General features: G+C 43.5%; 1 protein-coding gene across 5 annotated transcripts; it reads left to right on the forward strand.

The window, feature by feature from the left end:
* Positions 1-1,756: 1,756 nt before the first annotated feature.
* Positions 1,757-10,745, forward strand: LOC309365924 (uncharacterized protein). Of its 5 annotated transcripts, none has more exons than XM_081904540.1 (3): positions 1,757-3,084; positions 8,549-8,669; positions 9,621-10,745. In XM_081904540.1, exons 1-3 carry the CDS (start codon positions 3,068-3,070, stop codon positions 9,858-9,860), a joined length of 378 nt encoding a protein of 125 aa, XP_081760666.1. In that variant the 5' UTR covers positions 1,757-3,067; the 3' UTR covers positions 9,861-10,745. The 5 variants fall into 5 exon arrangements, 1 of the variants encoding a protein (XP_081760666.1); XR_014166301.1 differs by lacking the exon at positions 1,757-3,084 and adding an exon at positions 3,985-4,095; XR_014166298.1 differs by lacking the exon at positions 8,549-8,669 and having other exon boundaries at positions 2,985-3,084.
* Positions 10,746-19,118: the final 8,373 nt, after the last annotated feature.

Genomic DNA, 19,118 nt, shown 5'->3' on the forward strand with positions numbered 1-19,118 from the left:
CGGCCAATAAAGCGAGATGAGCGCCGCAACCCCAGAGTCAGTCACAACTGGACCTAATGGCCAGGGGTCCCTTTACCTTTATACCAACAGTAACACCTGGAACCTGGCCAGGTAGCAAGTTCAGATCACTGAGCAGAGTTGTGCCAGGGTCTCACACCTGGCAGCAACCATGCTGCAGCCTTCTGCACTAACTGCAGTTTCTGGGACAAGTGCAAGGGATGGAGTGCATTGCAGTAATCCAATCTTGAAGTCGCCAGGGCCTGTATATAAGAGGCTGCATTCAGTTAACCCTGATTTCCTTACAAGGCAGGATCTGCAGCACAGCTGAACCATTTGTATATCGGCGTAATAAAGTTAACAGCTTACTATTAATTCAGTTACAGTCCTAAATGGTGCTTTGTTGTTAAATCCAAGGCAACCCAGGGCCCAGGTTACAGTCGTTCCCCTACAGGGTAGGTGTTTATGGGAACGGTAGCACCAGAAGTTTTCCTGGAGCCCGCAAACCTAATTTAGCTGCGGCGATGTGAAATTACTGACTCAACACTCCTGTAGCAACGCATGTTGCAAGAAATCGCAGGAAGACAGATGGAATGCTTAGCAGTTTAACCACAAAGGAATGCTTGGATCTGATTACCCTTAACTGTTAATCTGATGATCATCAGTTGTGGCGTACAATAGGAGTCAAACCGCCTTGTGACTGTACTGGTGAATAATACTATAATGTTACTAGGAGAATTCTCGTGTACTTTTGCCTTAACTCAAAAGCTCCCAAATTTTAATTAAGGGTGACTTTACTAGGGGAATTTGGGCTTCGTTTGCACTCAGCTTGCCAATCCATTGGCATTCTACTGCAAAATGATGTTCTTTCTGGGCCAAACTGCACATGAAGTTAATCACATGTCCCCGCCGTTAAGCAAAGGGTGGTTTTTTTATAATAATATTTTATTTTTCCCCCTATGGAAAGTTACATTTGTTACTCAACAATTATATTCCAATTAAACAAAACTTGTGAATTCCCACTCACCCAACATCAATGTTTATAACCCAAATGACATAAAATTGCGTTAAGGTTCTGTCTTATCTAATTTCATCCTCTAACACATTCTGCTATTTTCTTACACTTCAAACCCCACTGTGGTCTTCACATATGGCAAATAACTTTTTATATAGACTGGAAAGGGTTTCCAGTCTTCTTTAAAATATTAGAAATTTGCGTCTTTTATCAGTGCCATCAATTTTGCCATCTCTGCATATTCCAAGATTTTCACCAAACCATTCTTAGTGCAGGACAGGGTTTTTTTTGACACTCAGTGTGAGGGCCAGCTTTAGATTAGGACCCTGGGGAGCGGCGGGGGGTAAAAGGACTTTAACCCTTTGTTGTTCTTGTTTTTATTATTGCTGTAGCAGTAATGCCTAGTGATCTATGTTCAGAATCTTGGGATAGAAGGAAGGGAGAAATATGTTAAGCTATCAAACTTGCCCCCAAAGGAAGCAGTGTGACCACCAAACTAGATGGCTTTAAAAAAGGGTTGGACAGATTCATGGAGGTTAAGGCTATTGATGGCTACTAGCCATCATGGCTATGGCTCTGCCTCCATAGTTAGAGGTAGCAATTATTCTCTGAACGTCGTTTGCTGGAAACCACAAGAGGTACTCAAAACTTGCTTGTGGGTTCCCCACAGACATCTGATTAGCCACTGTGAGAACACAACGTTGGACTAGATGTGCCACTGGTCAGATCCAGAAGGCTCTTCTTATGTTCTAAGGAAAGGAGAAAAGAAAGGAAGATGAGTTCCACATGATGTCAAATTGGTTGTCGTATACCAAATCGTATGCACTTACAATATTTGTTTCATTAAAATATTTGCTCCAGGAACCATAGTCAACGTGCTTAGCGATACACCATAATAGCAAAGATAAAACCATTTTAAACAACTACTAAACATTACAAGAGAAAAAATAATAATAAAAGAGCTGCAGCAAAACTAGATCAGGACAAACTATTAAGTGGATTTAGCCAAAATCGGAAGAGGACAGGAAGGTTTTTGCTTTGCACAGTAATGTCAGCATAGGCTTGCCATATGTCAGGAAGATTCCTGACAGGTCCTGATTTTTGGGTGTCGGGGAATTTTGCTGAAGTAGCAAAATGTAAGGGCAAACCCGGATGTATGGCAACATGATGAAAAAAGCAGCAGAAACAGCTCCAAAACCTTAAAATCACTATTTGGGGGGGGGGGGTGTTCCCAACAATTTTGGTGGCTTTCCTAAAAAAAAAAGCTCAGAGCTCACCTTCACTACCACCACTCTGTGGGTTCAAGGTGGTTTGTGGGAAATGCTTCAGGGAACAAGGCTGTGTGCATGGGGAGTGAATAGTCATCTCTACTTTCTCGGCCTCTAGGGAAAGTTGAGCAACTGAAAATCATCAGGCTTCCTCCCCTCCCCCTTCCTCTCCTCCTCCTTCATCTTCTTCAATTCCCTGGGAGCAGAATTGTATCTTTGGCAAGTTTTTGAAAAGTTGATTGCTAGGCGGTGCAACGGATGAGTAAGCTTGCCAACTGTTGCCAACCTGGACGCAACTTTCTCTTCTCTTCTGGTAATATTTCCCTCTGGTATCATTGTCAAAGAAAGGGCTGTGTGCTGGTTGTTGCTTCATGAATAATTGCCTTTCATCTTTTAATGGGAAGATTTCAAAACGGGGAAGATACAAATGATTTGCCACGGCTGCAAACCACCGCCACCTCCTGCAAAAAAAGCGGGGGGGGGGGGGAGAGAACAACACATGGGTAAAGGAAGATAAAAGAGATATGTCTCCATTCACAGCTTAACCTGCCAAAAGAGTATATCATGACCCCAGTTTTAATTACAAGGTACGATAATGAGTTTCATCCAGAAATAGCCGGTCTAATTAAATCTCTAACTGCAGTTTCCATTCAGCCTTGGTGTTACGACCTGAGGGGAAAGGAAAATACTTGAAAGGACTAGCATTGTAATACCAGCATCTACTTCTCAGACTTCTTAACCACAAACAAAGAGTGAACGGAGCAACAACTTGAGGCTGCATGGGAGAATGGAGATCCTTTGCGGGTAAGTGTGTGTGTCGCCTCTGCTATTTGTTTATCTGTTCCTTTATTGTCTCTGCTGCCTTTCTACCCTTTCAGGCAGGGAGAAACTGAAGCCCCATTTTAATGCACATCTAATTCATACTTCTCAGGACAGTATGCAAGATATCCTTTGACATTCGCACTTAGGAACATGGAAGCTGCCAAGTGAGTCAGACCGTTGGTCCACTGAGCTCAGTATTGTCAGCACTGATGGCAGCGATGTCTCTCCAGGACTTCAGACCAGGAGAATCTGAATTTTGTGATGCTTTTCTTCCACACAATAATGTGTGTGGAAATGTGTGTTTTTTGGGGGTGTATACATTAGTGAAAACAACAAAAATGCATTATATTTGGGGAAACGGCTTGCAGCAACTGGGTATGCTAGGAGAAATGTACACTGAAATGCCAACTTTTTGGGGTGAGGATTTAAAACACACACACAAACCGATGAGGAAATATGGCAAGCTCAATTTAAGACTGGCCAATTTCAGATTCTCATTTTTTCCTCATTTGTCAATCCCAGGGTAGCCAAGGTGGTTCAAAATGCTGACAAATCAGCTAATAAATACACTATTAAAGCGACCTTCACAAGTAAAGTTTATTGACCCAAACAACCCTTTGAGGGGGAAATAAACTGAAGTTTGGCATAGTGCATGAGCCTTAGCTTCCACCCTTCTCTTCCTCTACTGTCAGAGGAATTATGCCTCTGAAAACCAATTGCTGGAAATCACAGGCGGGCAGAGTATTTTCTTATGCTCTTGTGTGGAATGCTGATCCTGCTTTGTTGCAAAGCGCTGAGAAACACAAACTCATGAAAAAGGTTAAGTCTGTTTCAGCTACTGTCCCATCGGTAGCAGACACTCACCCACCTACAACAGGGCACACGGCATCGCAGTCTGCACATGACATTCAGGCGACCCTTCCTTCTTGAAGACATTGGACATCTTGAGAGGGAGCACATAAGGATCCATGTCTTTCCACCATGCCTGAGGAGGTGGGTGCAGTTTGTTCCCCATATATGCAGCAGAACGATAGCTCAGCCAGTAAAGCATGAGGGTTAATCTCAGGGCCAGGGGTTCAAGCCCCAGGTTGGGCAGAAGATTACAGGGGGTTGCACTAGATAACTTTACAATTCTATGAAACCCTCAATCTGCCCTGCTGAAGGGGGTTTGGAAGGAGCAGAGATTGCCTAGGTTCCTTCCCAGCTCTGATGTCTTTGCCGGCAGGAGAGCTCTGCCTTTGGCAGAAACCCTGGTGGTGAGGAGCATCACAGTGTGTGTTAAATGTTCGGGAAAAGTCAGAAGCCCAAGGCAGCATAAGTTCCTCAACTACGTATGTTCATTTAACATTGTCAGTGACAACAGCTCACTCATAGGAAAACAAGAACCGAACTGACTGGACAACACAATAATAATGCCGAGCATGAACTGACCGTTGACAGTTGAAAGTGCATGCCTCTGTGTCCCTGGGTGCCATCAGACCTTCTAGCATGTGATGGTGGAACTTCTCAGAACTGTCAGTAGCACATCCACCTTGTCTGCCTCCCTAGTGTAGCCAGACGTAGCTCCTTATTCGGCGGAGCCACTGTGGCCATTCTGCAGGATGGCTCATATCGAAGTCCGGTGGTGGCAAACTATGACTGGTGGCCATCCTCAGACCTGGAGCAGTCACTTGTGTGATTGTGAGTGGTTGAGAAGATGCAGCAGGCGCGGTATCATTTCCGGGACTATTTACTATGTCCAGCATGGCGGTGAGGTCGCGCTTACTGTGAGGCGGCAGGTGGCGGTGCTGCGGTGCGGTCTTGGGCCTCTGGCAGCCAGCGGGAACGCATCAATCCCATCCTCGTCGTCATTGTTAAATGTTCAGAAAAAGTCAGAAGCCCAAGGCAGTATAAGTTCCTCAACTACGTCAGTGACAACAGCTCACTCATTGGAAAACAAGAACCGAACTGACTGGGCAACACAATAATAATGCCAAGCATGAACTGACCATTGACAGTTGACAGTTGAAAGTGCATGCGCTCACTTGCCATTAGAACGTTCGTCTACCAACGCTTATACAATTGGTTAGAATGCGCCTTGTAACATAAAATGTGTTAAACCCAATACATAACAGTGTGTGCCCAAATGGCAGTTGGAAGCTACAAGCAGTGACATCCTCATCACTGGGAGTGGCCAGTAGAAACCCCTGAAGAGGGCATTTCACAGGTGAGGGAGATATTTCACAGGTGAGGCTGGAAGGTAGTGCAGCAAAAGGGAATTTCTTCCCTGGTTGTGGGTGTGCTGCCCCATACAGCCCCACGACTGCCAGCCAGCACTTAGGACTGAAGTCGTAAGCACTTTTTGCAGAATACCTTGAATTCATCAGGGGAGCATATGTCTAATTCCATTTCCCCCTGCGTTCAGCTGGCTGTCTGCATAGAATCTAGGTACACATACCGCAGTGCCCTTAGAGTAATTGTTTAGAGGACATGCAAAGCCCTTCTTATCCTTTTGGGATTTAGCCTGACTCCTCTTTGGCAGAGAGACAGAAGAACTGACAGGGCTTCTAAGTTGGCCCGGTTAAATAAATACAAACTAGATCTTGATGTTGCATGGATAGACGTAAGGACATAAGAAGAGCCCTGCGCTGGATTAAACCAAAACCCCATCTAGTCCAGCATCCTGTTTCTCAGTGGCCAGCCACATGCCTATGTCAATCTCACACTCAGGTCTTAAGGGCAACAGCACTTTCTCCACTTGCAATTGCCAGCAACTGGTATTCAGGGCATATTGCCCCCAACACTGTGGGTGGTACATAGCCATCATGGCTGGTAGCCACTGAAAGCCTTATTGTCTATTCCCCTTTTAAAGTCACCCACTACTACATCTCGTGGCAGTGGTGACAGCTTAACGATGCACCTGTCAGGACTTCAGCCTACACTTGAGTAGGACTCTGGCAGAGACACATGCCTGACTGGCATGCTCCCTCCCTCCTGGTTGATCGTTCGGGAGCTTAATAAGCTCTCTTCAGCCTGAACATCACAGCGACCGATGCCAACTGACACCGGCACACTTAGGGATCCGCAAAGTTTGCGCAACTTGCGTGGCAGACCTCAGCAACTCCGCATTTTGGCTAATCTACTTTATTTACATATAAGCACACACGGAGCACTGCAACATGGCTCCCTCTCTCTCTAGCAACAGACAGCGAAGAGAAAAAGAACAAAGGACAATAGTCCCGCTTCATGGAACACAGTAACACAAACATCCTGTCTCCGTCACTTCCCACTCTGTGGAGTCAAAACATACACCATCATGGGATAGACAAAAATCCCATGACTGCAATCATGGAGCAGGAATTCTAACAGCACCAAGTGATATCATTTGTCTGTGATCAATCTTCCATGATTTAGCTTCATTGGATGGCCCCACGTCTAATATTATGAGAGACAGAGAAAAACTTGCATAATTCTGCACATCTCTATCATGTTTCTCCCCCTACCTATTCTCTAAACTAAAAAGTCCCAGTTGTTGCAAATTTTCCTCACAGGGGGGCGTTTCTCCAGCTTCTCGATTGGCCTTTTCTATATATTTTTCCAGCTCTACAATATGCCTTTTGAGGTGCAATGACCCGAACTATACACAAAATGAAATGACACGTGTTTGAATGTATGAATTATTTCCCACAAAAAATAGTGTGGTTTGGGTATTGTGAGAAACTCAGTCTGTGGCATCGTATAAGGAACAACTGTTTTATAACATTCCAGATAATTCTGTCACACGGATCTGCTGTGTGATGGCATTGTGCCAAGAAAAGCCATTTTAAAGGAGCCCGTGGCAGCCATTTTGTCTGCACTGACACCAAGCTGAAATCCCTTTTCTCTCCCTGCTCCCGCTCCCCTCAAAACCTCTCTCAGCCCAAACTTGGCTCATGCCTGAAAAATATCTCTTCATTTGTCATGAGTTGTTTGACATCATTTAACATTCACCCCTTCACTCAAGATGCTAATAGGGACCATCCTGTGTCTGTGTGCAATCAAACCTTCGGGTTACTATAGGTTTTTTTTCTGAAATAATTATCTCCCCCACAAATAAGTTTTATGGTGCTTAATTTCTAGTTTCTGTAACCACTGGTTTTCTTCAGAAATAAGGTGAGAAGAATCTTCTAGACCCCACTGTATGACACAAGAAATGTGTTAAATGCTCAGCCTTGTGTATTGACCTAAGGTAAATACTCAGTAGCCTGTATAAACAGCCAGCAGTTAAGTCTGGGCTAAATAAAGTCCAAAAACGATGTTTAAACAGTGAGAAAGCAAACATCTAATACAGGTTTTTTCATGTTGTAACCTGTTGTTGTTATTCCTTACCAGAAGAATCCCTTAAATCATTTCTCAAAGTTCCAACCTTTGGGCGGCAGCCAATTTTCCAAATGAATGAGGTGTTGGGGGATGTCTCAAATGGAAAAGCAAGCTGGAAATTTGAGGGGTTTTTCCTTGTTTGCTTGCTTTAATTATGCAGCATTTCCACACAAAGTGGGATCCTGTACAGTTGATTTCCAAAAGATCCTGCCACTTTAACTACAGTTTCCTTTCTTAGCAAAGAGCTAATCTGTCTAGAAGAGGAAAAACAATTCCAGAAAAAAGATTTGTATGTGGTATAAGTTTTCGTAGAATAGAGTCCACTTCATCAAAAGTATGATGTGTGTATGAAGGTGTGTGTAAGGCATGTATAGAGAAAGATATATTGAAAGTCGTACCAAAGGCCAAGAAATGCAAGAAGTATAAATGATACTGAAGTGCCCATGTGAACACACAATAGTTAAGAGTTAGGATGGGACAAGGAGTGTTCATGCCAGCCCCAAGGCCTCTTTCAACACTGGGCCGAGTCAAGTGTTTGCAGCAGCTCACGAATGGAGGATGGAGTCCTTTAACAGTGGAAGCACCTTCCTGGAAATTCAATTGTAAGTTTGAAATTGAATTCTTGAGTCTACTTCACGATTCTCCTGCCTAAAGCATCCAGAGCTGTGTGTCAGACATGCAAAAAATAGATTTCCCAAGATATGCCACGGAGATGTATTTCATGTGATTCCCATTAAGTCTGTTAAGCCCTGTGGCTACACATTTCACCCAGTACGTACAAGTTCATCTTTATCTTCTGACAAGGGTCAACACACAGAATTGTAAGATCAAGCAGTTATTAAGAAAACATGAGTGTAAATTCCACCTTTGTCCCTCATGTCTCTCTGAGGTGACCCGTTTAAATATGCTTAACATGTTTTTATTGCAAATAATTTTCAGTTGAGCGGAGGTGGGAAATTTCTGGTAACTATATTTCAGGTTTTTAAATTGATTTTGAACCATTTGATTGGCAGATGTGATATCATACAAATGTTGAAAAAATATGGCCTCTGTTAACTATTACAGATTTTTTATTTTTAAAAATCTTTTTTTTTTCTTCACCTTTCAGCCAGCAAATGAAAACAGTTCCTGGTATTGTTTCATTAGCTATGAAACTCAAAGTTTTTCTCATAATGCAGCAACAGGGATTTCTTATGCTGAGCTGGAGTAGTGGCTTAAAACATGAAGAGGTCCGTTCCAGGATCCACCTCTCCCATAAATTCATTGAGGTTCTTAGGCAAGTCATTTTTCCGTCATCTTTTATGATAATACTGGTCTATCCTACAGGGCTGTAGTAAGTATTACTGATACAATGCCACAAAGTACCGTATTTTTCGCCCCATAGGACGCACCTGCCCATAAGGCGTACCTAGTTTTTTTGGGGGGAAATAAAGGGGGTAAAAAATTATCCCCCCCCAGGCGCGGGTTTGGGGCAGGGGAAGCCCGAGTTTCCCCCGACCCCAGCCCCCAGAACAAGCAGCTCTCCGCAAGCCATGGGAGCCCAGCGCTGGGCTCCCACGCTTGTGGAGAGCTGCGCGAAGCTCGAAGCCTGGGGCGTGCTGAGCTCAGTGCGCCCCAGGCTTCGGCATGCAGGCAACTCTCCGCAAGCCGTGGGAGCCCAGAGCCGGGCTCCCACAGCTTGCGGAGAGCTGCGCGAAGCCTGGAGAGCGAGAGGGGTCGGTGCGCACTGACCCCTCTCGCTCTCCAGGCTTCAGCGAAAGCCTGCATTCGCCCCATAGGACGCACACACATTTCCCCTTCATTTTTGGAGGGGGGAAAGTGTGTCCTATAGGGTGAAAAATACAATACTTTTGGCTACTACATCAATGGCACACCACTGTGTAAATGCGTGAGGACACACAGAGGAAGACTCAAGAGTGAATAGTAGCCAATTCAAACATATATTCATATTGATGGAGAAGGCAAGGTTTGAAGAGGATGCCGGTAATTCCACCACATGCTTACCTAGCAGCTTTGTGTTGTTCCAAATCTTGGCCACGATCCAGCAGGGAAGAGTGATGCATCCTTAACTTGTAACGAGTTCAACAGGATTTAAGTGTTAACTAGAGTTCAGTGAGGTTTTCCCCCCCAAAATTGCTTTTGTTAAAAGATTTTCTTGGGCTTCTTGTCTCTATTTTCAGCTCATAAAGTCCCTTCTACAAATCAGTTATATTCAATGTGAGACTTTAATGTTGTACACAGCCTTTACCAAAAGTGTCATGGACTTTGAAGATGCTCAGACTCAGGACGCAAGGGAGAAACATGCTAAGAGGAAGGTACGTTTGGCAAACCCTCACTGTGATTCAACTCCCGCCCAGAAACCTATGTCCCCCACTGTGGAAGGATGTGTGGATCAAGAATTGGCTTCCACAGACTCTTAACGGAACACACAAAGTTATGAAAGATTTCCCTTCTCCCCTGCATACAAGCACAGGCAAGAATTCATGAAATGTGTTTGATTTCTCAGAATTTTAATTCTAGTGCATCTGAAGCAAAACAGTAAGATAGAAACTTGGAAAAATCAAGCTGGCAAACCTTCTTTGAAATCAATTATTGCAAGAATAGACCGGGGGTTTTTTGTTTGCTGTATTGAATAAATCTGTTAGACACACAAAATGGATTAATTCAAGTGAAAGTTCTAATCTGACTAGTAAAATAAAAATATTTACATATCAAGTCTCTTTTTTGTGTGGAGAATGTTTCTAATTTGCATAGGTAATCCTTTGGGCTTGTATGCGGATTATACCAAACATATGTGTCATATTCATGTCAGATGCTTTAGATTATAAATTAGAGAGAGAGAGAGCATCACAGATTTCCAGTTCCATTTTTAAGCTCATTTGCAAGTATCAATAAAGATAGCCCATCTCAGCTCCAATTCTGGATTGCCCTGCCTTCTCTCTCACACACACATGCACCTTTTAAAACAAAATAGTAATAGCAATATACTTAAGAAAAATAGTAATACACTTAAAAGATCCACGTTTCTACCATTCTAATGGGAACACCCTTAAAACATGGACATTTCATGGACCGATCAATAAGTGGTCAACATTTGGAATCAGTATATGAGCAACCCACAGGACTATTTATAGACATTAACATTGTTTTTTACAGACAGCTACTCAACTATACAGCTTGTTAAATCTCTGAAGTAACAGGAACCCAGCATTAAAGGTCCTTATGGAATAATTACCCGGAACATAGGTGCTTAACAATGATTAAAAAATAATAATGGGAGAAGCATTTGCATGTCTTAACATTAATGGATCAGGGTAATGGATTAAGAACTGTTCATGAAAAGGACATGCCCTCCCTGTTACATTTAAAAGATAAAAAAAAATCTATCAGTCCATGGCAAGGACACGAAAGAAAACAGAGTAAGAGAATTAAACACATTCTTGCCTTCAAGGTCATGACCCAGAGAGGCTAGGTCAATTGCTTACTCAGTGGCAGGGATAGGGCACCTTTTGGGCTATGACTCCCATCATCCTTGACCATTGGCCATGCTGGCTGGGGCTGATGGGAGTGGAGTTTGACCACATCTGGAAGATCACAGATTTCCCATCCCCGACGTTATGGCATGGGTGAACTCCGCAAACTGTGTTAATTATGCAAATAAAGCACCTTGGGTTTTTGGTTTGGTTTTATTTTTGTTAAAACTTATCGATTTTCCATCCAAAATGGGTTTGGTGGCTGCATTCAACTGCAAAATACATCTGATCACCTTTCCTTAATTTGCTTAATACATTCTGAATATGCTAAGGATGGGAAGGGCAATGATCTCTGTCAGGTTCAGTAGCCTCATCTTGGAAGAGTTGATCTGTCATTGCCCATGCACTTAACCTTAACAGAATTGTACTTTATGGAAATGAAAGCTGAGGTGCTCATAATAAAATATTTTATTTTTTTAAACAAACAAGCAAGCCACCTTACTTGTATATCCCACCTTTCCTGCAAGGTAGCATATATAGTCCTTTTCTCTTTATCCAAACAGTAATCGTTGCTACATCAGCTGCGGTGTGATGCAGCTCAGATCAGGTCCTCTCAAGAGGATCCAGCAACTTTGGATCCAGCAGATCCATGGCAGCATTTGTTCCACCCTTGCCCTGCCTCTGTAACACCGCATTTCAAGGTTCTATGTTTGCTGTCACCAGCAGGACACCTTGCCGCTGTTAGTTCCACTATTACCTTGTCTAAGCAAGCTACCTTCCCTAAAAGCCTTTTCTGGTGTTAAAATCCAGAGGGGATCTTCATGATAGTTCCATCAACCTCAGAAGTTCCAGGGATGGCAGCCCAGAAGGCGGTATTGGGAGATTCCCTCCCTACAGAGGAGCATCTCTTGAAAATGCACCCCTTTAAGCTGGCCGTCAACATCTGAGCTATAGTAGGACCTATCCTCTTGTCAAGGAAATCATTCTGAAGGAAATCAGCCCTGAGTGCTCACTGGAAGGACAGATCCTGAAGCTGAGGCTCCAAGACTTTGGCCACCTCATGAGAAGAGAAGACTCCCTGGAAAAGACCCTGATGTTGGGAAAGATGGAGGACACAAGAAGAAGGTGGACAACAGAGGACGAGATGGTTGGACAGTGTTCTCGAAGCTACCAGCATGAGTTTGACCAAACTGCGGGAGGCAGTGGAAGACAGGAGTGCCTGGCGTGCTCTGGTCCATGGGGTCACGAAGAGTCGGACACAACTAAACAACAACAACAACAATCCTCTTGTGACTGTAATTTGTTTTAAACTATTCAGTAATGCACTGAAATTACCATTACCGTTATCATACAATGATGGCAAGAAGGTAGATGAAGTTGTTCCAAACAACAGCAACAACTTTCAAAGCTTTCCTGCCTCCCTTCCTGCTACATTACATTGCTGAAAAGGAAAGATTGAGAGAAAACCAGGCATGGATTTTTGTGTGAGCTTGCCTCTGGTACTGATCACAAATTCCCAGACTGAGCATGTGCACAGAGGCATCTGAGTCCTTAATTTTTAGCATCAGTCTGCCTGGGAGAACCACTATTTTGCTCCTAGCTCTGGGTTCTAACAAAGCAGATCCTGCAAGTCTCAAGTCTGTCCATCCCTGGTCTAAACTACACCTAGATGAAAGGGAGAGCTATCTTTTGGGAAAGGCAATTTATACAAATGTCCTATCTTACTCAGAAAATTTCATCCTTTTCTTTCCTTACTGTGTGTGTATGTACACACATGCGTAATTCAGTTGCTAAAGGCCTGAATTGTCAGGATCGATCAGGTCTCAGGAACCAACAGATGGTTTGAGTTTATATATAAAAAAGTTACCTTGATAGAAATAATGAGCTGTTTTCATGAAGATTTGAGTCCATTTCATGTGAAAAAGGGAAAAAAAGTATCTTTTTATATTGCTTCCATACAGCAGCTTGATCCCAGAATTTCTCACAAGGGTTAGGGGCAGGGAGGGAAAGGGGGACAACCATTGGTTTTTTGTTCCAACAGCTGCCATTAATAATCCCGACATTAATAATCCTTTTAGAAGGTGCCCAGAGAGTATTATGATTGCCGCTATATGAATGCCTAACACTTCAGTCTTAAACATTTTGCTCACAAACTAGGGCACTTAGGTCCACTGGGGGCCAAACTGGAAGTAACGGGATGGTTCTCAGCTGGGATTGTGTGGGTGGGGAATTGAGGAGAGAGTTTGCAGGAAGGTAAGCAGTGGATGGAGCACTCCTCAACTTGCACACCCCATATTTGGTTAAAAGCAGACAGCAATTGTTCCCTTTGTTTATCATCAGGACAGAGCTGGATTTGAATACTACTGTCTAAAGTTTGGGCATGAAGTTGTATTGAAATAAATGGGTATCCCTGAATCAGTATGCTTGATTCATTATTGGACTGTGGTCTTTACTGGAATTTTTTTTGGACAAAATTTATGTCTAGGTGTTTTTAACAGACAGCTGCCAGTATCACAGTGCCTTAATTTACACTACAATGGTACCTCTGGTTACGTACTTAATTCGTTCTGGAGGTCCGTTCTTAACCTGAAACTGTTCTTAACCTGAAGCACCACTTTAGCTAATGGGACCTCCTGTTGCTGATGTGCCGCCGCTGCACGATTTCTGTTCTCATCTTGAAGCAAAGTTCTTAACCTGAGGTACTATTTCTGGGTTAGCAGAGTCTGTAACCTGAAGCGTATGTAACCCCAGGTACCACTGTAATTTACACTATCAGGTTCTGCTGTGTGAAATTCTGATTGCCACATCTCAGAGAGAATATTATAGAACTGCAAGAGGTGCAGAAATGAAAGCAAACTCCTTCAAATGGATGTGTGAGATGTTAATAGAAGATTACTGTTACTCATACCAAAAAGCTTGATTTCAAAAAGCTTAAGGAACTACTGGGTGAGATCTCATGGTCAGAAATACTCAAAGAGAAGTGAGTCCAAGATGGATGGGAGTTTCTTAAAGGTGAAATATTGAAGGCACAAATCCGATGAGAAAGAAAAGTGGGAGGCATCTAAAGAAACCAGTGAGGCTGTATAAAGAGATTACAGATGAGCTGAGATTGAATAAGGGCATGTGTAAGAAATGGAAAAGGGAAATCACAAAGGAAGAGTAGCCAGCATTTCAGGCAAGTCAAAGCTCAAAATGAGCTCAGGCTAGCAAAAGAGGTGAAGAATAATTTTTAAAAGGTTTCTTCAGCTATGTTAGATGCAAGAGGAAGAACAAGCAAGTAGCAGGTCCTCTGTGTGGAGAAGACGCAGAAATGCTGTTGGCTGACAGAGAGGAGATGGAACTGCTCAACAGCTACTTTGCCTCTGTCTTCACCTAAAAGGAACCGAGGGGATGCTCATCAAATTTGCAGATGACACCAAACTGGGAGGGGTAGCTAATGCCTCAGAAGACAAAATCATGATTCAACATGACCTTAACAGACTGGAGAACTGGGCAAAACTAACAAAATGAATTCCAATAGGGACAAATATAAGGCAGGAAGAAACAGCTGCACAAATATAGGATGTGGGACACCTGGTTTGCCAGGAGTACATGTGAAAAGGATCTAGGGGTCTTAGTGGACCACAAGCTTAACATGAATCAGCAATGCGATGCTTCAGCTGCCTTTGCAGCTGCATTTTGCTCCTTGGAGGCCAGATCTGCCTCCTCCTCAGCATCCCTCCTAATGCTGCCTCTACAGCAGCCTCTTGGAGAATAGGAGGCGCTGCTGGCCTCCCTCCCACCTTGTTGCAAATGTAGGTATTTATTCCCATCCTGTTCCAGATGTAGATCTTCACTCACAGATTCTTCCCTGGCAGGGTGGGGGTGCCATTTTGTAGTTCACCTCCGTTGCCTAAATGTCTTGGGCCGGCCCTGTTTGATAATGTCTCTTGCTGAATTGGTTCCTTTTGGATGGCTAGGTAAGAGTCTCAACTCCAGGTCCACCTACTTTTTGCTCTGCTTCCTCTCCTCCACCACTAATGGTATGTGGCCTCCAGAAGGTTGTCCATGGGAGAAAGCTGAAAAGGATCCCTCCTCCCTGGTCTACAGGTCCTTTTAAAGGCACTGGACGGCCCACAGGCTGTATTCATTTGAAATTCATTTGAAATTTCCTTTCCTCCACCCTTGTGTCAAAGCCTTGTTGTTTTTCCCCACTTGGAAAAAGGCTAGCTATACATTATATCATTGGATTCACTTGAGAAACACAACACCCCTCCAGCAGATGGAATCCTCTTTACATGTTTCATCAACTACTAAAAACATCAAGTACAAAGCAAAAAGTCTGTAGCTGAGGCAGTAAGTATTGCTTTGTTTCTTTTCTGGCTGGGGCGATGGGTCGATTGCTTCGACCTTCAGCCTTGCGCTTAGCTAAGCAATTGGACTGGCTGAGAGTGTGGGGAAAAGAGGAAGAAAGGATTTATTGGTCTATAACCTTCCCTTTAATAATGAACTCAGATTGTGAGTGCCGACGGAAATGTAATCAAAACGGCGTAGGGAGGAAACACAAGGAAGGTATCAGCATGCTTGGGGGTGATGTTTGCAGAAATACAAAAGCTGGAAAAGAGCTGAAGGACCATCTAGTCTAGTCCCTGCTGTTTGCAGGAAACCCAGAACTACCACATCCCTGGTAGCCTCAGCTCAAAAACCCCTAATGAAGAACTGTTCGTTTATTCTGAAAACCTATATCCTAAGACCCCAACAGTTAATATATAAAACAATACACATCAAAACAAAATAGAATATCAGCATTACGAGGAAACAGTCAGTTTGCTGGAGGATACATGGTGGGATATAAAATTAAAAAATAAACAATTTCAGTATCCTTTTCTCAATGGTGTGTCAAAACTACAAAGCTGTGTGCCAAAAGCTCTAAGCAGCAGAATGCATTGATGTAGAAAATAAATTAAATTAGCCAAGTCCTCAAAGCTGGTAGCAAGTGTGATTCCATTAAACTCAGCCACCATAGGAGAAGGGATGGGGGGATGAGTCTATACCCAGTCCATGTCAGTCCATACATTCCATTCTAAAAGATGCATTCCTATTCATTCTAACCCCAAACATCCACTTTTATATGCATTTTGATACTTTCAGAGCCTAGAACTGTATTGCAAAATTCAGAGAAGTGCAAATATCGAAGGATATCTGCATTCCAATCTGCATATTGGTATGTAAGGTGCAAATAGCATTGGCTCACTGTAAAATACAGACCTAACAAAATCCTCAAGGATCCTGACATAGGGGCAGCATAAGATGCCTTAAAAATTCCTTCACCCCCTTCCCATTGTATAGGGAGGAATTCAACATCACGCTCTTATGATAGTTCCATCAGTGAAAGCATTTTGGCTTGCCTGGTGGAATGACCAACCACCCCTCCTTTTCCTCATGTGCTGTTTTATGGGTTCTCCCAACATCCCCGAGCCAATTTTGGGGGGTTCCGTGGGAGAAAAGTGGGGGAAAGCTCCAGTGCACAAGTGGAAGTCCTTGTGCAGAGCTTCCTTTGATGGGACTCATGAGTTGAATCCCACCCACAGTGCCCAACAGCTCACTTCTCATACAGGATATCTAGCCCCTCCCCAAAAGAGTGGGGATATATTATTATATTATATTATATTATATTATATTATATTATATTATATTATATTATATTATTATATTATATTATATTATATTATATTATATTATATTATATTATATTATATTATATTATATTATTATATTATATTATACCATCTTTATCTTCCAAGGATCTCAAGGTGGTCTACATGGTTCTTCTTCTCCCCATTTCATCCTCAGCAACCCTGTGAGGTAGGTTAGGCTAATAATAATAATAAATTTTATTTATATCCCGCCCTCCCCAGCCGAAGCCGGGCTCAGAGCGGTTAACATCAAATGTATAACACACACTAAGAGATGGTGACTAGCCCTAGGTCACCCACTAAGCTTCATGGCTGAGGGGATTTGAACCCTGCTCTCCCAGGTCCTAGTCCAACACTCTAACCATTACTCTACAGCATGGGTAGGCAGACTAAGGCCCACAGGCCAGATCAGGCCCAATTGCCTTCTGGATCCAGCCCACGGACAGTCTGGGAATCCCCGCGTGGATCGCCAGAGCGTGCGTTATTTCCCTCTCCCTCACACGGTGGTGGCGCCGCTACCACCTCCCTTCCTCCTCCTGGCTTCTCCCCGCCCTGCCTAGAGGAGGAAGGGGGCTGGGCTTTGTTGGTGCCAGCAGCAGCAGCGCTCGAGTAGCCACCATTTTAAGCAGCCCCTCTCCGGAGCCCTTTCGCTCATCGTCCCTCCACCGCTGCTGCCGCCAGCCCCTGCCGCTCGCATGACACAGGTAAGCAGCCACCGGGGCTCGTGGTGCTCTTGCATCATTCCCCCCAAAAAATATAGTCCAGTCCCCACAAGGTCTGAGGGACAGTGGACTGGCCCCCTGCTGAAAAAGTTTGCTATCTTGCTTATCTGGGAGGAGGATGGAGCTGGGTGCCTGAGGGTGTGTAGTAACTAGCTTGCTGTACAAAGGTCAAGTTTTCAAGCATTGCTCTGCATATTTTCCGCTCTGGCCCTATGCAGCACTGGCAAGGTTCCCCAGAAGGCAATGTGGCCCTCTGCCTGAAAGGGTCCCAGGAATTTCTTCCCACAAATACGGGCAAACAAACATAGAATTGTAGAGTTAGAAGGCCGTCTGTTTAAAATGTCGCCAGGAGCAGATGTTCTGTCTCAGAACAGGAGCTTGGGATCTTTGATCCGCGGAGTCCCTTTTGGACAGCACATCTCAAGATTTCAACTAGGGAAAACCAGTTAGGGATGGAAATGTCTTCCTCCATAAGGAATGTCCATGCAGCATCCCATAAAAGGAAAGTGTTTCCGTACACCAACCATAAATGTAACCATATGTGGTTTCGCATACAGGTTTGGCTATCCGGAGAGGCCGTCCAAAGATACCGAGAAACTACACATGTTGACAGCCCCTTAAACCATAGTGGGAACAGAAATTGTCAAGCTGATACCTGTTTGGCATCATTTAAATTGAAATATGGACCATCTCCAGTCTTCAAAGTAGGGAGCTCCAGATGATAATGATGGATTAACAATGAAGGGGAAATGCCACAGCAGTCTGTTATTTAGATTCTACATTTGAGAAAGAAAGAAAAAATCATTGGGGGCACACAACGTTTTTCATAGACCTGTCAATTGAAGACAGCTGAGAAATGACAGTGCTGGGAATGTTACAACAACATGACATTTTACCTTCCCCACTCCACTCCCTGATCACAACGTTTTGGGGGTGGGGTTGGGGTTGGAGAGAAGCAAAGCATCTTTTGTTTTTCAGGCTGCCTCCACACTCTTGTAAAAACATATAAGAATTGTGTATTTTTAAACCATCAAGGATTGCAAGTTCAAAGAGCGGCACCCTTCACAGTCAATTTCTTACAGAATCACATGAGTGCCATTTACAAGGCAACTCTGCTGCTCAGAAGATTAATGTAGTGCCCTTTCAACTACGGATGCCATATTCAAATGTGGTTCCCATTAGAGTGATTTAACAGTATTCCAACATCGAGTTGCACGGATCTGTGTTTTCAGTGGTTCAGTTCTGAAATTGGGTGTCTGCACCGTTAGGTCATTTGAAGAAGCTATCCAGCTATGTAACTTGCTCAGCAGTGCAAAAGGCTAAATTATCCCAACCACCTTCCTTTTCCTGATTCTTTGTTGTTCATGTTCCGTAGCCCATTGGGGCATTTGGGGAAGATGATTCACAGATTCTTCAACACCAAGCAGTTCTGGATGGTGAATAGGGGCAGCCTTGCAATGAGGCAAAGTGAGGCAGCTGCTTCAGGCGGTAGATGCCAAAAGGTACTGAGCAAACAGACCTGTGTGATCGTACCTGTCATGCAATACGTCCTGAAACCCCTAATCTAGCATGCTGCCCTCCAGTGCAGAGAAGGATGCTGAAGATGAATCAAATGCCAGCAGAGTTCAGCAAATCTATCAATAGATGTACACACTATTTGGCCTGTAACTAGGGACCGGGGAATATGTCACTTTCAGTTTTTCATTTTTCCAACTATCAGTTATTCACATTTCCATATTATTATTATTATTATTATTATTATTATTATTATTATTATTATTCCTCCCTCATGGAAATGTGTTAGGATT

The sequence above is a fragment of the Podarcis melisellensis genome, assembly GCF_964234715.1.
Source record: "Podarcis melisellensis genome assembly, chromosome: 3".
Taxonomy (NCBI): Eukaryota; Metazoa; Chordata; class Lepidosauria; order Squamata; family Lacertidae; genus Podarcis; species Podarcis melisellensis.